This window comes from Anoplopoma fimbria, chromosome 19, assembly GCF_027596085.1.
Source record: "Anoplopoma fimbria isolate UVic2021 breed Golden Eagle Sablefish chromosome 19, Afim_UVic_2022, whole genome shotgun sequence".
NCBI classification, from domain to species: Eukaryota; Metazoa; Chordata; class Actinopteri; order Perciformes; family Anoplopomatidae; genus Anoplopoma; species Anoplopoma fimbria.
In genome coordinates, this window is record NC_072467.1 from 6,107,887 (window position 1) to 6,125,324 (window position 17,438).

At 42.0% G+C, this 17,438-nt stretch overlaps 1 protein-coding gene across 1 annotated transcript in view; it reads right to left on the reverse strand.

Annotated features, from left to right (window-relative positions):
• Positions 1 to 28: 28 nt before the first annotated feature.
• furinb (furin (paired basic amino acid cleaving enzyme) b) overlaps positions 29 to 17,438 on the reverse strand; it is a 61,632-nt gene continuing 44,222 nt past the window's right edge. The window contains exons 6-15 of the mRNA XM_054619525.1: positions 17,088 to 17,176; positions 14,351 to 14,523; positions 10,638 to 10,850; positions 9,004 to 9,104; positions 6,841 to 6,944; positions 5,609 to 5,726; positions 5,231 to 5,410; positions 4,888 to 5,015; positions 4,155 to 4,283; positions 29 to 1,787 (exon numbers count right to left, since the gene is read on the reverse strand). Coding sequence (XP_054475500.1) covers positions 1,084 to 1,787; positions 4,155 to 4,283; positions 4,888 to 5,015; positions 5,231 to 5,410; positions 5,609 to 5,726; positions 6,841 to 6,944; positions 9,004 to 9,104; positions 10,638 to 10,850; positions 14,351 to 14,523; positions 17,088 to 17,176 — 1,939 coding nt within the window. The 3' untranslated portion in view covers positions 29 to 1,083. The remainder of the gene's footprint in view (positions 1,788 to 4,154; positions 4,284 to 4,887; positions 5,016 to 5,230; positions 5,411 to 5,608; positions 5,727 to 6,840; positions 6,945 to 9,003; positions 9,105 to 10,637; positions 10,851 to 14,350; positions 14,524 to 17,087; positions 17,177 to 17,438) is intronic.

Genomic DNA, 17,438 nt, shown 5'->3' on the forward strand with positions numbered 1-17,438 from the left:
GCTGTGGGCTAAGTGGGTTTTTTTCCCATTTTTTTTCATTCAAAAACAGTGTTAATTTACTCCAAGTCAATGAGATTTTGTGTCTATGCTGCGGTGGCAATTCCCACTGTGCCTTGATTGAAAACAGAGCACCCTCCACAGTATCTTACTCATCAAACAGCCAGCAGGATGTTTTATTATGCTGTCCCTGTACGCTGCAGAAAGTTTTCTTACTATTAATGAATAGTGTCTCAACTCCATGACCGCTGGCCCACAATCTGCCAGGAATCTGATAAAATATGTCGTCAATTCACTGCTGATGGCCAGGTGTTTTGTGTTGGTGACAAATCGATGCATCATTTTTGGAAAGTAATGCACTCAGATGGCTTAGAGGAGCTGTCTACTTGTCACAGAAAGTACTACTCAGCCTGTTAGGGTTGTATAATGTCCTGTAGTTCTGGAGGAGCTTTGACAAGTCTGAAACAACAACACTGATGATGTCATCAGGGTTATTTTGAGCTCTGATTGTTTATTGGGCTTGTAGACTCAAATCTTTTTCAGAGGAGATTGAAAACATGGGCATTTAACAGGCAGAGCGGCTCTAACAGAAGATGTAGGATTCAGGGTGTTTTTCCTGTTCTTGGGACTAAAAGCTACGATATATCTTTGCCTCTGCTGCTCTACATTTGAATCTCTGTTGTTAGAACCTCAGCTTTATGGGAGTGAGATACTCTGGATACCCCTTTGACAAACTTGACTAAATATGGTCAGGCAGGTCATTAAAGTAAAAAATAAACAACACAATTGTATTACACCTCAAATTGGTGACAAAGAGTCAAATGCATGATAAATAATATATGTCATCTAATATTAATTAAATAAAAATAAATTAACAAATGTTAATAAATACATAAAGATAAATGATTGGCTCTTTAATGCATTTGGACGGGGTGCTGATGGGACAGTAAGGCCTGCGTTATGTGTATTTTTATCTGAGCCTGTGTGATTCTCCTTCGTGTATCAGCTCTTTACAGTCAGATCTAAATGCTGATGAGACCCAGGATGCTGTGACGTCAGACACCGTAACAGCAGATCCAGGTTCAGCTAAATCGAGCTCTGGGTCTTGATAAAAGCTGTCCTCTCGCCGTGAACGTCCACTTCCTCGCTGTCTGATTCAGACTGGTAGGCGATGGTGTCCTCATCCCCCCACACAGTGGGGATCCCCTTGTAGCATATCCGTGCCTTCCTCTCCCGTCCTTGGCCGAAGCCAAAACCCAAGCCCATCCGCACCCCCGTCTCTGAATACACAGAGGGCAGTTTGGTCCTCCAGCCCAAAGAAGCGCCACGTGAGCGCATCTGTAGCAAGAAGAAGACCCCGACGAAGGCAGCCAGGATGAAGGCACAGCTGAGCACGGCAACGACCGCAGGCAGCTGAGTGGGCGGAGCTACACTGAGCCCTGGAGGCTCCTCGCCTTCTCCCCTGTCGTCCACTGTTGTTGGGATCTCCCCCTCTGGCTGGGCTCTGTCAACCTGGAGGCCCCCAGCTAGTGGGGATTTGCGCTGGACCTGGTTCTGGTGCAGGCAGGACGTGAGAACTAGGTGGCTGTGAGGAGGGCAGGACAGGCAGTTCGTAGGGCCGGTGCCAGAGCAGGTGAGGCAGGCGGGGTTGCATGGTAGGCAGGCCTGGACGGAGGACAGGTCCACCCAGTTTTCCAGGGACAGGTTGAGGAGCTGCGGGCCCGAGGTGAAGCTCGGAGGACATAACTTCACACATCCCTGGAGGAAGAGGGAGAAGCCGGGGCTGCACTCTGGATGGGGGAGCGTGGGAGATGAAAGCGTAAGGGAGGTTAAGTCTCATGCATTAAAATAACAAACAGACCAACAGTCACAAACTCAAAATATTTCAAATGATTACAGTGTAAGACCACGAGAAGCAGCAAATTCTCACATTTGCCGATTCATTTTCTGTTAATTGAATGATGAATTAATAGACTAATGATTTCATACATAATTTATCTAGATTTTCAATTTTTGGAGAGTTCAGAGATTATCCACATAATAACTCATTCATTTGAGTGTTAATGGTAAGAGTAATAGTAGTTACTGTATATAGCAGTTTGACACAGTAAGAGGAATTTCCTTGAAAGAATGTTAAAATATAAAATGAGTTGAAAAATTGCGATTCATTTAAACCCACGTTACTACTCATTTATTTGTTAGAAACTATATTTTGTGTATTTCTTTTAATTGTATGCTTTCCTCTTTTACAACCATGCAGAAAACATTTGCGTTACCAACTGATCTCCTGTGCACTGAATAAAAGGTGTTTCATTTGTTAGAGTAGGCTTTTTCTTCCTTATAATTATCACCAAATTACAAAGTCCTTTCCAGGAACCTTCCTCTTCCGGGGTCCTGTAAAACAAAAGGCTAACACTAACTCTTGAAATGTAGATTTTAACTAAATTAAGGAGAAGTCTGAACCGATTCAGAAGAAGCGTTTGAACATTTTGGAGCAGAACGAAGCTTACGACTTCATCTGCCTTTCAGTGGGGGAGTCATCCTCCTGAACAGTTGTTTATAAAGTAGCACCTCTCACACCCACGCAGTTTTAATCTCCCCTGCTGCTCTTCCATACGTACCACACTCTGATTCAAACTAATATGCCATATGGCACTGTGCATATTTATAGTGTGCGGGTAAACAAATGCAAAATAAGCTTTTAAATGGGCAATCTGTATTCATCACTTTGCTTGTAAGATCTATTGCAGTGCCCGTTCCAAGAGCATGCCTATCAAAACATCTCCAAAAGTTATTTTTTCCAGCTTGGTCCAGAGATGTATTTTGACAAAAAACGGATTTGAACACAATTCAAAATCAATCTAGAAGCAGTTGAGCATGATTTATGTGAATAGATTAGTCTGAAACCACAAAATCCAGGAAACAAAATTAGTTGATTTTTGATACCGATGGTTCATAGTTACAGGCCAAACATGTAAAGACAATTGTTATAGAGCCACATTCTGGCCAAACTGCCCGTCTTTGGGTCCACAGCAATACAACCTCCTAGTGTGAAGTAGATCAGATGAAGTGTTCTCCAGATATAGAAAGGAATGGACATATCCACAGACAGACATACAGATATTCCTTGGGTTGAAGTAAAATATTATGGGCTACTATGACTTTTTAGGACCTTTATACAACATCCTATAATATGACATTTTATTAATTGTTTATGGCATTTCTTAACATGAATTTTGACCACATACTATACTATAATTTGTTATGTCATTTTAGAGAAATATTATACTTTTTTCATACTATATTATGAATTTCATGGCATACTATACTATGATTTCCTTGCGTCTTTTTATGGAATACTATACTATGACTTTTTTGTGGCATAATATACTATGGCTATTTTTGTCCTTTTTAAGACAAACTATACAATGATTTTTTTATTTTTTACTTTTCTATGGCATACTATAGTATGAATATTAATGGCATAAAATACTATGACATCTTAATGACACTTTGACTCTTTATGCCATTTTTAATTACTCATTGGTTCTGCAAGATATGCAAAGGACAGACATACTGTGCTACACTATTACCTTTATTGTGACTTTTTATGGCATACTGTGCTATTCCCTTTACATAGATTTGAGTAAATCTTGAGGGCCAGCTATGGCAAAACAGTATAGAACATCATTTTTCTTTTACTTTTTCCAGATTGGTCAAGAGATGTTCTTTTCTAAATTTGGTGATGATTATTGAGTAGTAGTAGATTTAGACTTATTTAAAATTGGCGGAAAATCAAGCTAGACCCAATTGTGCAGAGTCAATATCAAGATAGATTTGTCTGGACTCACACATTTTGTTTCTGAGACTTACTGCTCAAAAGTTAAAGGATGAAACGTAAAGTTATTTGTAATAGTGCTATCAACTGGCCAAACTGAACCATCTTCAACACTGCACATCCTTTGGTCTCAAACAATACAGCCGCCTCGTGTGAAGTAGATAAAATTAACGGTTCTTAAGATATGCAAAGGACATAACCACACAGACAGACAGACAAAGATTCCTTGCTTAATAGTTGAATGACCTCCAACACAAAAGAGGCCATTCCACTTAAGTGGCTCCTGTTCAAAGTTTGTGTAAAGCCTGAATGATCTCACCGATACAGATCTGCTGGGCATCAAAGGTCTTGCAGCTATTGTTGGACGGCCGAGGGAAGTCAGATGAGGAGGGGTTGACGACGCTGGGTCCAGTCCCCCACAGGATGAGGTTGAACTGACTTAACACAGCTGAGGGAGGGAAAAAGAGAGAGAGAGAGAGAGAGAGAGAGAGAGAGAGATAGATAGAGAGAGGGAGAGGAGAGAGAAGATCATTTTAAAGTAACACCTCTCAGAGAGGGAACAGTGGGAACTGGCTGAGGAGAGGATATGGGGGTGGAAGAAAAGGAAGCGGACCAAACACAACACTGGAGGAGGAAGAGCTGCCTTCTTATCTTATTTCCTCAAGCCACAAAGGAATTCTAGGACTTAAAGAGTTAAGCCTCCTAAAAATATGCAGCTGTTTGCCTTTTGAAAGAAAATGCAGCATGATGACTATAAAGAGTTGATAATCAAAAGTTTACCAACCACTTTCTTGCAGAAAAATATTTATCTGTACAGCAGCTTTAAAGTTTTAATCTGCATATACTTCTGAGAGACGCTTCCCTCTGGTACCAAAACATGGTATAAAATGAATCATTAGAGGGATACAGAGAGAGGGGCACTGAGCAGAGGCTAATTTGAGAAGCATGAAAATATGCATGAGGATTTATAATGGGGCAGTGCATGCCGGCATGAATGTAGGTTTGATGTGATGTGACCAGATTGAACAAACAACGGAGATGAGAGGGGTTACCAAAGTCTCGTCCATTAGCTGCTACATTCTCTACTTCCAGTGTCCATTCCCCTTGAGGATCCTCGCCCCATGAGTGGGTGGTCATGAAGGCCCAGTCATTGAATCCCTCTGAGGAGAAGTCATTGGGCCTGAGAGAAAATGAGAGAGGTGTTAGTGTTGTTTTTTTCGGCGGTAGAATGCAGTTTTTCCCGGAGAGTATACTTGTGGGAGCATCTGTGCACAGATAAAACCGAGGTACACGGATATTGTGTTTGTCTGTGTGTGCGGAAGAGACACGGGCAGAGAGAGATTTATGCTATTGCCCGGCTGTTGGTTGAGTATAGTGGTGTATTTTACTGTGTACCTGGGGAACAGCAAGGTGGAGCGTGTGCCCAGTGGGCTGATGAGATGAATGGCCAATTTTCCTCTCTGGTTGTGGGAGAGAGTGAGGCGAGCCTGAACGTGTTCCAGAGAGCTGACGTACTCCGGTCGTCCCCAGCAGGCATCCACGCTCTTGCTGAACACCAGCTTGCTCCCAATGTCTCTGCAGGTTTGACGAGAGCAGGGGAAGGTGGTTAATGTTGTGTGGCTGCAGAAATGGTCACAGACAATAGCGCTGTACTACATGAATGTCCCAGCTCCAAGGAGAATTCAGTGACATCGATCAGGCCAAGCACAGCAAGTGTTCATAATGAGACTAAAGACAAAACACACACACAGAGCTTCTAGTCACCCTTCTAACCTTGGTTCTGCCAGCATAGTGTGAACACACTGGTGCTGTGGCCCCACTGTGGTCCAGTTCTGTGCCAAAGCCACCATAGCACCTGCATCCAGAAGCCCATAGCCGTAGGAATGACTCACTGTGGGGAAAGAAGACGGAGAGATAAAGATAATGACAGGTTGGTGGGCGGTAAACGATGAGATAACATCACAGAAAGAGAAATTACTGTCAGTCAGCAATCCACTCTTAACTGTAATACTATGGCATTGCATTCATACCAACCCAGAAGATAAATTCAGTTCCTTCCGTTATCCGAATCAGATTTAGACTTCCTTCTCTGTCAATATAGTCATTATATATTATTATATAGTCAATAATAATGTTTTAATGACAATAAAGTTTTATTGTCAATTTGTTTTTGCTATTGAAAGGAACATAAAAAAATCTAGGATAGGAAATACTCCTTTTCGTCTCAGCCAGCTGGAGGGTAATTCACTGTCGCCTACATGTCATGGGCAGACAGTGTGATGATAACAGTGCTATTGAAGAGTCAGGACTGGACCAGCATCTAAATGGACCAAAGGGATATTTGCAGAGGTTCACATGCTGTATGATGTGCTACAGCTAACCAGCTATGTAGTTATGTAGTCTTGAAAATGATGTCAGCGGTGCACTTTTCCCCTCATGATTGTTTGTTTGGACATGAGACATGACGCAGGTTCATCTTTGTGAGTTAGATAAGAGGGAGACTAAAGCAGGAAATCTATTGTGGGCTGTTGTTCAGAATCTGTGGATTTTGGGTTGTGTAGCAGGCTTATTGTGTCTTGCTTAGTGCGGCCGTCGGATCTGCCTATGACACAACGCTGAGGTTACGGATTTATGCAAATATGGTTTAAAATGGCCATTATGAAAAATATAAAAACAAATTACAGATCTTTAACTGTGGCAAACTGTAACACCTTCTCAAGTTGGTTGAGCCTGCACTGTCCTGAGGACGCACAGAGCAGAGATGTTGAGAGAACAAGTCTCCAAGGATTTAGGAGTACACAGAGCAGCCAGTTTAAAACTGAGTGAGAGGTTGTTATTGTATGCAAATGTGCACAATATTGAATAATGTACGGTGCAAAGAATAGTTTTATTTAGTAAATATTATTAAATAATGCATGTGCTTACAAAAAAAGTTCCATTGTGTGCTCGAATACACTAATACGACGCTATAAAATACTGCTTATTTTGGACTAGCCAGCCTCTACCTCTGCGTCCCACTCCGTTGGTCTTCCAGTCTCCGGCGCTGAGGTGTCCGGGCCGGGACGTCCTCACCACCAGGTGCTGCATGTCCCTCCAGGTCAGGTTCATACTGCGGCGATACAGGAAGGAAAGCAGAGTACCTGTACTGACTTTCTGTCATGTAATAGCTAAAAGGGTATTACTTTCCACATTATGCACAGTATGAGAAAAGACAGGTTTCGCCGACCTTGACTATCAATACAGTAGAGAAAATGTGAGGAGCTGTGGGATATGGAAAAGGTCAAGAATGTAGACACCTGAAATATGATCCACCTGAGATATACATTCCTGAAATATTATACTAAGACGTAGAAGAATGCTTGAGGGATGTGCCAGTCAACCATAACAAAGGTATGGGCTCACATTATGGTTTTAATACCGTTGTAAAACACCAGTATTAAAGGTACATCATAACCTATTGAGATTAAAGGTCGGGGAACAGAGTAAAACCGTGGATACATGAGTGTGAAGGGCTGTGTCTAGACCTCTCTGTAATGATAGTGTCTAATGAGGTCTGGGACTGGGGGATGAGGTCACCTTCCAACAGTAGAAGACCAATAAAAACGTGTGTTGCAGGGAGGCATTCAGACTAAAAAACAAAACTGCTCTGTGGTTTAAGATACTGCTTACTGAGGGCAACGCCTCAGCAGACACATTTAGAAACAGGATTGCACTGTTGCACGTCACCTCTGCCACTCTCTGTATCAGCATTCACATTTCACATCCTCTCATGTGATATTAATGGACAGGATCCGCTGTCACCCCCCCACCCCCACCCATCCACTCAATGTCACCTCAGCCAAAAGCGAATGGGAAAATAAAAAAAAAAAAACCCCACCAGAAAGCAGAAACACTCTGCCTATTAAATGATTCCATCTCTGTGAATTCCTGTGTGGTCCCAGTCTGATAAACTAGCTACCCTGTTATTACTGCAGCCTGTCAGGAGAACAGAGAGCTGACTCCACTGTGGTGGTAAAAAAGTGAGAGATAATCTTAGCGGTGTAAACTTTAGGTCTGTCAGTCAGTGCCCTTCTCTCATGATACGCAAGGAGACGGCAGACTGAGATAAACCTGGGTACGCTGAGAGTGTATACCTGAGCTGAAACCTGGGTTGTGAGGTAACACTAGACTTGGTTTTGACACCTGTCAGGTAAACGCTGATGTGGAAATGACGTAAATTATGCAGAGCGGGGGATGACTGACTGATACAAAAGACTTAACGCACGATAAGACTGAAGATACGAACATAATGGAGAACACATTAGCGCTACTGACAGAAACTTGGATTCTGACACCTGGAGTCATGAGTGAGCGATAATGAGAGACGACATTCTCCCGCTTAAAATCATCCCGGCCGGCCCTACAGGTATTCAGATGTCTGTGTGCGCTGCAGCTGCTGATATGTCTGGCTAATTAACTAATTATCAAAAGCTTAATTTGCTGAGGAAAGAATTTCTGGGCTGGGATTTAGGCCAACGCTGACTCCCAGAAGTGAATGCACACACACACACACACACACACACACACACGCAAACGCACACACACGCACACACATACACACACACACGCAAACGCACACACACGCACACACATACACCTACACACATACACCTACACACGCACACACACACACACACACACACACACACACACACACACACACACACACACACACACACACACACACACACACACACACACACACACACACACACACATCTCCCAGTGCACAGAAGAGCTTAACAAATTAATTTTAAAATCAAATTTCATTCAAAAGAGGTACTGCACACTTAAACGTGTTTGAGTTGTAAGCTAAATGATATTACTTTACTCTGTTTGAACACATAAATGCTGCTGTTAATATTGATTATTACCACATTTAAAAAAGATCAGCATTTGATGGGTTGAATATGGCTCAACACAGCATCTACTCTTTCTGCCAAGACCCATGCTGTCGACGACCGGTTAGGTCTTATATATGTCAGTAAATGTATATGAAATAAATTATGCTAACGCCCTCTAATCAGAGAAACTCTTGCTTCACTTATCCATGTTTACTGGAAAAGCCAAATGCCTACAGTGTTGATTATAAAAGTAGTTCTATGTAGGAGGAGGTTGTGTTCACTCACTTGGCCTCTAGAGCCAGAGCAATGATCCCAGCAGCCAGCGGGGCAGAGGCGGACGTTCCCGTGTGAGAGTCTGTGCATTTTTGCCTCAGGTCTGTGGTCACCTTGGAGATAGGAGAAGAGAGTGGTATGCACATAAATACAGAAGGCTAGACACAGTTAATATGACACATTGAGTTTCCCACATCAGCATGAGAGAAGTTCACGGTGAGAAGGGGTTAGACCGGGGAGGTCCGCGGACAATGGGAGCTCTGCCTGCAGCGGTCGGAAGATGGGAAGGAGGAGGAGGGAGAGAGAATCAGCAAGTAGGTTTAGAGTCAGGTCTGTGGATCCCCGCCAAAGGGTCACAGCCGGGGAAGTGAATGTCAGCCAAATCAGCCAAGTCAGGTCGTGTGGTGGAGAGACAAAGTATGTTAGTACTCCGCGTACACCTCTGCTCTCGGTCTCTGCCGATGCCAGAAAGCTAATGAGGCCTGTCTGGGTCACGATGGGGACACGACGAAAATGAGAAAAAAGCCAGAGGGCAAGGCGAGCTGTGAAGGTCAGAGAGAGCTTCTTGGTTTGCAACTTTTGGCCTGACAGATTGTTGCACTAATGGCCATTATCTGTGGAAAGAAGTCTACGTGTCAGAGGAGTAAACAAACGGAGGTGTCTGCACACAACTACTGGATATTAGAACTGGATAACACAACACTGAAACACACTGTCATGTTCCATTATTTATTTTTGACTGTCATCACTGATTTAGTGATGAGTCATATCAAGGTCCAGGTTTTCGAGCTTGTTATGGTTTTCTATCAATCTAAACTGAATAATTTGGGGTTTTGTTCTCTTGGTCGGACTAAACGAGCAATCTGGCAACATCACCTAAGAACGTGTGATGGGCATTTCATTAATTTATACTGACATTTTTTATTAATGCCAGGTGAATAATTGATTATGTGAAAATCTACAGATTAACCAATAATCAAAACCTTCACTATTTATGTTTTCACAGCTACTTGTGAGTCCACGTTGGTTTTGTTTAAAGGCCAGGTCCTGGTTTGCTTGAGATTTGACAGTCAATACACAAATGTACCAAACACAAAAATCTGACAAAGTGAACATAAATCCTAGTTTGGGATAAACAAAAAGCTGTATGAACTCACTGATACGACAAATGGCAGCTTCTGACTACCAAAGCAACAATACAACAGCTGCCGTACATTCTAGAATGACTTCAATTTCATCAATTTGATGAGTTGTGTCTGCTCGCCTGCAGCAGGCCTCTGGTGTATTTGAAGGAAATGGCAGATTTATGGTTTGTTCCATGTTATTCTTTGTCCCCGAGGCAAGTCTTTCTTCAGCAGACAAGCAGCTTAAAGGAAGCATGTGGCATCTCTCATTGTCTGTCAGCTTTGATCACTATATGTAACACATCAGCCCTTTTGGCAGTTTGATGCCTATTTGTGACTTTTCCAGAGATGATATTAACGTGTATGTACTGTTGAAAAGGCTTCATTATTCGATGTACAAGCATCAATTTTTGGCTGACTAATTAGGCCATCGCAAAGTATTTTTGCAAAGCTGACATTTAAAGCGTATTAGATGTTCAAATTGTGTGTTGTGTGTGTGTGTGTGTGTGTGTGTTCACCCACTATCTGTTTCTCCCCAGGGTTTCCAGAGCTGAAGGTGGTAGCGAGGGTGGAGGAGCAGGGCTCGCTGTACCACGGCACGTTGCCGGACTGCGTGGTGCTGCTGATGGAAAGGGTGTAAATGCTGTTGGTGTAGCCGTCACAGTTACAGCTGTCCTGCTCGCGGCCACCGTTACCCGAGGCCCACACAAAGATGGAGCCTTGTCCGCCACGTCCCTGTGGAATAGAAGCACACAAACGTTAACGTTCACAGAGGCGTGCACAGGACAGGTTTAGAGAAAGAGACTAACAAGAAGTGGTTGAATCGTGAAACATTGCCTTTGACAAAGACGTTTGTCTGACTGCTTAAAACACTTTGTCACTTGCGTGCTTTCGCTCGGAAGCAGTGAACCGCTGTAGGCACAACTCTTATTAATACATCATAATGTCAGGCGAATTATTGCGGCGGAACAACAGATAACAAACAGAGGAAATGTAATTACAAAATCTACTCAAGCGGAATATAATTTAGGGGCATGATAAATGACGACATGATATCTGGCAGTAAGGCTGTGTGCTCCTAACATAGACACACAGTATGAGACGCACAGTTAGTCGTGTTCGGTCTGAACCTGCCAACAGGAGAGTAGAAACGTTTTAGCGAAGTAGCAAAGGGTGTCGTTTGTCAACTCAGGAACATTGCTAAAATTAGATTTTTTTTTTTTTTTGTTCCAATACACACAAATCCGTTTTATGCATTTGTCTCCAGCTGATTAGATTACTGCATCTCTGTAATCGCTGAAATGCCCCAGAAATCGATGGACCGCCTTCAGCTTGTACATTATTAAGCTGCCAGGCTGTTCACGAGTTGTGATATATTTTAGCACATTTTCTCAATTTTGGCATTTATTCCTGATCTAGTTACCTATGATCTTTCGAATCGATTTTTTTAAGTTTTACTGCTTATTTTTATGGCACTGGTTGGTCTGCAGTGTTGACCTTCTTTCTCTCACTACATAGCTGATATCAGCCTGAGGTCTGAAGACCAGTTGTCCCCCGTGGCCAGACTGGAAATGGAGAGCAGAAGGGCATCTGCAGTCAGGGCTGTGAATCTCTGAAATAGCCTCTGAATGGAGGAGAACCTCAGTGTCCATTTGTTAAAGTTATAAAGACACATTTTCAAATTGCCTTTTGATTAGTTTTACTTGTGATGTAGAGGTCTATTATGGGTTACTTCTTCTAAACAATATTTGTAGAGAGACCCTTTTTATTACACCTTATTATCTCTCTGCTGTGTGTTTTCTTTTTAGAGAAGTAAAGAATAAATATAGATTTTAATTATCATCATAATCTCATTACATGCCACATTTCTTTTCAGCATTAATCACACCCTGTCATTAAAAATAAATAAAAAATAACATCTTTGATCAAAGTGTGAAAGCAGCCAGACACTGACGTTCACAATAAAACTGAAATATTAAAGCATTCCTTCTACCACATACAGTTTGAACAAAGTGGGCGGATATAATATTATTTTTGTATAACAAAACAATAAACCAAGAAATACATACTGTAGGATGGAGAAACAGATAAAAGAAAGTGGAGGGACCTATCTTAAATCCCACATACAGAGAGCAGAAACATACACATCGGTAATTGATGCCAAACAAGAGATTAATAAGGTGAGAGCAAACATGTGTATACCATTTCTTCCTCCCTTCCTCTCCGTCACCCACAGAGCACAAACTACACAAAAAAGGAACATGAAAGCGTTTTATGGAAAAAGCTGCAGGAATGTTTCGCTTCTCCTGTTTGAGACTGAGATTGTCTGTTTTACTCTCCTGCTGAAAAATAAAAGTCCCAGTCACATCAACAGTTCCAGTATTTTAGCTTTGTAGTCCCAAAAAATATGAAGGTACTGGAATCTTTCTTTTCTTATCACTGACGTTGCAACAGTGTTTTTACTGACTCGGTTAATCACATTTTAAACCTGCAAGTGTACAAAGGGACCTCATTTTCACCTGAACACAGACTTCAAAAAAGCTTGTTCAGAGTTGTTTAAATAGGATTTTCCATTTAATTTTCTTAATGGATTCCTACCTCTCCATCTCACAAATAAGGGCAAATTTTGGGGGGAGAATTACCTTCTACTAAATGTGTTGATACTGTCTGGATTGCACCGTATCATAACACAAGAGTCTTGAAGCTCTAGCTAAACCTCCCAGCCCAGTTTATGACCCAACGCTGCCTTTGCTGTAGGTTACAGAGGCCAGACGATAACACTTTGGTGCCAGGGGTTATCTCACTGCCAGGAGAAAACACGCTGAACTAGACAGGCCCTGTTGTGCTGCTGTCAGGCAATTTCTCCTCACTAACACACCATGATATGTGGAGCTATTCACATTTTGGGATGTGACATATAAATCATTCTTTTCCACAGAAAAATGACTGCCGTCTTTGAATCTAACTATTGTTCTGCATCAGGGACTGCTGCCCTGATTCTATTTTCTCCCATCTCACATTTTACATCAATCTGTTCTGATAACGCCTTTTGATGAATTATGACATTAGCCTAAGTTAACGTGTCACACTCTCTAATGTCTTACTCTATCCAACCCTAAAGGGCCAGTCAGAGGGCAATTAACAAACTCACCTTGAGTTTGCCCTTTTGCTACATTACATCTTAGAGGGATAGCCTCCATTAAATATTGATACATGTATAGGTGGAATATGCTGGTATGAGCTCATTGCTTCACATAAAAGGAACATTTGTGTTGCCGAGGGTTGGATGAGATGATCAATACCACTCTCATGTCAGTAAGGTACATATGAGCCTGCAGCTGTTTAACTTAGCTTAGCATAAAGACTTGAAACAGGGGGAAACAGCTAGCCTAGCTCAAATGAAATCCACCAACTAGCACTTCTGAAACTAAAATGTAGTATTTTCTTTGTTTAATCTGACCAAAAACTGAATTTTAAAAAGGAAGATTGCCACAAATGTTTATAAGACATACTATGTCTTGGCTGCAACAAGTTACCAGGCTACCATCAGGAGAGTTACTGGTCATGGTGTTGTGTCTACTTCTGCTTCCCAATCGATTGGTGACTTCCCTTAAGTTTACCTGAGTTAAAGCGCGTCCCTAACTCTAAACAGTCCTTTTTCTGCAATGCTTAACCTCAGCTCATCCTTATCTTAACCCCAAGCAGTTATTTCTGTGATACCTAACCACAATGTATCCTGTGCCCTTACCCCTGGCTATGGATGGCAATAGTATGGGAAACACTGTTTGAATGAGAAACTGAATTTGACACTAGAATGGATAAGAAATAGTCCGGCACATAATCCCTGTAAAACAGCAAATTGTTGATTTTAAATTAATTTTTTGTATGGATCAGACAAGCAAGACATAAAATGTATATAGTGAGCTTTAGAGGTCAAGTTAGGCAGATTTTGTTACCTTTGGAGAGAGCCAGGCTAGTGGTTTCAGGCTAAGCTAAGCTAACAATCGGCTGGCTTCAGTGTTATATTTACCATACAAACACAAGAGTAGTATCTATCTTCTCATCTATTTATCTGCAACAAAAGGAAGGGAATATGTCCTTTGTACTTCTTTGAAAATGTCAAAGAAGTACGAAGCTATGTCAAGCCTTTAAAGAGCTGATGTGAGTTTGAAGGTAATGCAAGAAACAGGGAAGATATAAGTAGATAAAAAGTCCAAGCTTATGCTCTGACTAACCTTTGTGATTCCCTGGAGAAAAGCCTCCTTCGCCAGCTTGGCAGGCCCATCTAGTGACTTGCCATCGTCCTCTGGGCCCCAGCTTGCACTATAAATGTGGATGTGCTGCGGGTTCAGGCTCAGAGAGTGGGCCTCCACCACATCTGTCACCTCCCCATCCAACATACGAACTCCTGTAAAGTGAACAGGCAATGCAGCACAGACCAGGTTACCACACTGGACATGTGAAAAGTGGTGGGGAAAGAGTGGCAGAATGACAGATGGTAAAGAGATAGTGAGCGTATGATGGGTGGGAAGGTGTCAAAACTTGAGGGGGAAAACACAGCATGAGATGACAGTGAGAGGAAAAAGACTAAAAGAAATCGGTCGGACCTCAAATTCCCATTTTTTCTTCCGCCACAAAAACAGAAAAAAACGAGAAACAAAAGACATCACAGGAAAAACCAAATACTTCACAGAGTTCATGTTTTAATGAGTAAGCGTACAAAGCTTCAACCGCAGATGCTGCTCCGATGAATGTGTATTATTTCACCGTCACACAAACAAAAACCGGCTGGTTGTCAAACCGAGTGTTCCCTAACCCCAATAAACACACAGAAAGGACAAGCAGATAAACCTAACAGACTGCAGGAGAGAGAACATACACACTGGTATAAATGAGCTGAGAGTTAACAAAGCATTCAACGGACTGGTGTGCCCTCACAGGGTGGCGCTGAATGTCACCTTTCATCATACCTGAACACAACCCTGTCTGAGCCTTTGAAGTGAGCTCCCTCAGATCACTCCTCTGAACATTAATGGCTTCAGAGAGGCGTGACATGAACCCACCTCAAATAAGGTCCATTACTGGGAGAAAGACCACCCCGGACCTCAGAGGCAACACTACCTCTGACGACGTCCACATTAAGACTTAAATAATCCATTCTAGACAACCTGCCTGGAAAAACACATACCAGAAGAGATGTAGCCAAAGCAGTAATTACTCCGTTGGCATGGGGATTCGGCGTAACAAAAGTTTGAATAATGAGTAGCCTGAAAAAAACTGCATAACTTGGCTAAACGAGGGACAACAAACACAATATTTGCTCGGTAGATCATTGTGTTTTTGGCTGTATTGCAGCAGTAATGATAATCTTTGTCGTAGCAATTCTCATCAACTTCCTGCAGCTGGACCATTTCCTTATTAAGATACTGCTGTGCGAGTTTTGCTCCAGCAGAGGTGGCAGATAGGAATGCAGCTATGAGTGTGTGTGTGTGTGTGTGTGTGTGTGTGTGTGTGTGTGTGTGTGTGTGTGTGTGTGTGTGTGTGTGTGGAATACAGGTACAGTAGGTGGAAGGAAATGCAGTGTGAGCCAAGTAGAGTCAATTAGAGGTTTTAATCACTAATCATTGCTCAGTAAGGATACACACATTAAGTCTTCCCCGACAAACACATGCACACACACACACACACACACACACACACACACACACACACACACACACACACACACACACACACACACACACACACACACACACACACACACCGCTGGTATTTGGGAGCAAATCACAGCTGTTTATAAACAATCCACTGACCCACTGACGTGAACAGATTCACAGAGGAGTAATTTACGAGAACAGGGCCAATGCGCGGCTCCGGCGGGGGAGATGGATGGTAATGAAGACAAAGAAGGAGAATTATGAGTAACATCTGTGAACGGGACTGCTCGGGGCTCCACAGGCTCCGCTGAGTCTTGTTGGCTGCCATCATGTCACTGACAGATTGTTTGGTGACAAAAAAGTTATTAAAAGCCTCTGTGGAATACTTCCTCAAGTGCAAACATTTTAGGAGAGAAAAAAACAACAACCTTTCAGACTTAATATGTGATCACATGGTTGATTTAAGGGAATGTTTTCTTTCTTTAATGCATATCTGCACATGCTGACAGCTGCATTACTGTTCAATCAAGAGACTGTGCTACAGACTGTGAATCATATTTTGACCAGCTTTTTAGGCAGATGATTTACACAGGGGTATGAAAGGACGTCTGTTGGGTTGTGAAGTCAGTTTCCTTGGCATCGGCATAATACAAAATTTAGGCAACACTAAGGGCTCAACAAAACACTTGAAAAATTGAACTTGCTTTTTATCTAATTGGTGGAGGAAAGGCTGGAGTTTCAGGCCAAGTGTCAAATTAAGGTGAAGTGAGTTATTGTATTTGCTGGTTTGAAATAAAAAAAAGATTCACCTCGTCCAAAACTTAAATCTGAAACCTACATGTTTCTATGCATTGTCCTAGCAGTGTTAACAAAGCCACAATCTCCTCCATTCGAGAGGAAAATCTGCAGAAAGCCAAGCTATTCTCCTCATTAGCAATAGATCAACGACAATTCACTGCATGCCCTCCACTATCTCTGCAGCACACTATCACTTCTGCATCTAAAAAACAGTGAGTCAATCATTCGGTAAAGGTTACTCACTGTCCAGAATAAAACAACAACAAAAATAACATTAAAGATTTCAGCTTTAAAATCTTTTACTGGGTCTATTGACACAGCTGAATCTTTAATTCGGGTTCAGGTCCTGGACTAATTGAGGCTTAGCTGAAACAAACTCCCTTTATTGTTAATTAGTCTGAATGTGAATATTAATGTGCATATTATTTCTAATTAAAATAATATTAAACTAAAATTATAATTATTTTTAATTAAACATTTTTCCCAATTAAAAATCCCAGTTGCAAGCTTCACTCACCTCCTATCTTAGCATTGTAGGCCACACCGACTCCACACACACCGTTGTCGGCTGCTGCTGCAACTTCTCCTGCACATCGAGTTCCATGTCTGGAGAGAGACAAAGTCACAAAAGAGAGTATTAAAAAAATAAATAAGGACGGAAACTACAAAGAGACAATTTACACATCAAGCAGGAACATCAGAACAACTCAACCAATAACTGACAGCAAAAAAGGAGCAATTTTTTGCAACGTCCTGATCTGAGCTGGGCTTTTAAACAATAATGAAGCTGAAGCTAAAAATACAACAAAGTCAAAAGAGAAACATAAACCCAGTGGCCCTTTTGTGACTGCGGCAGACTCATGTTAGA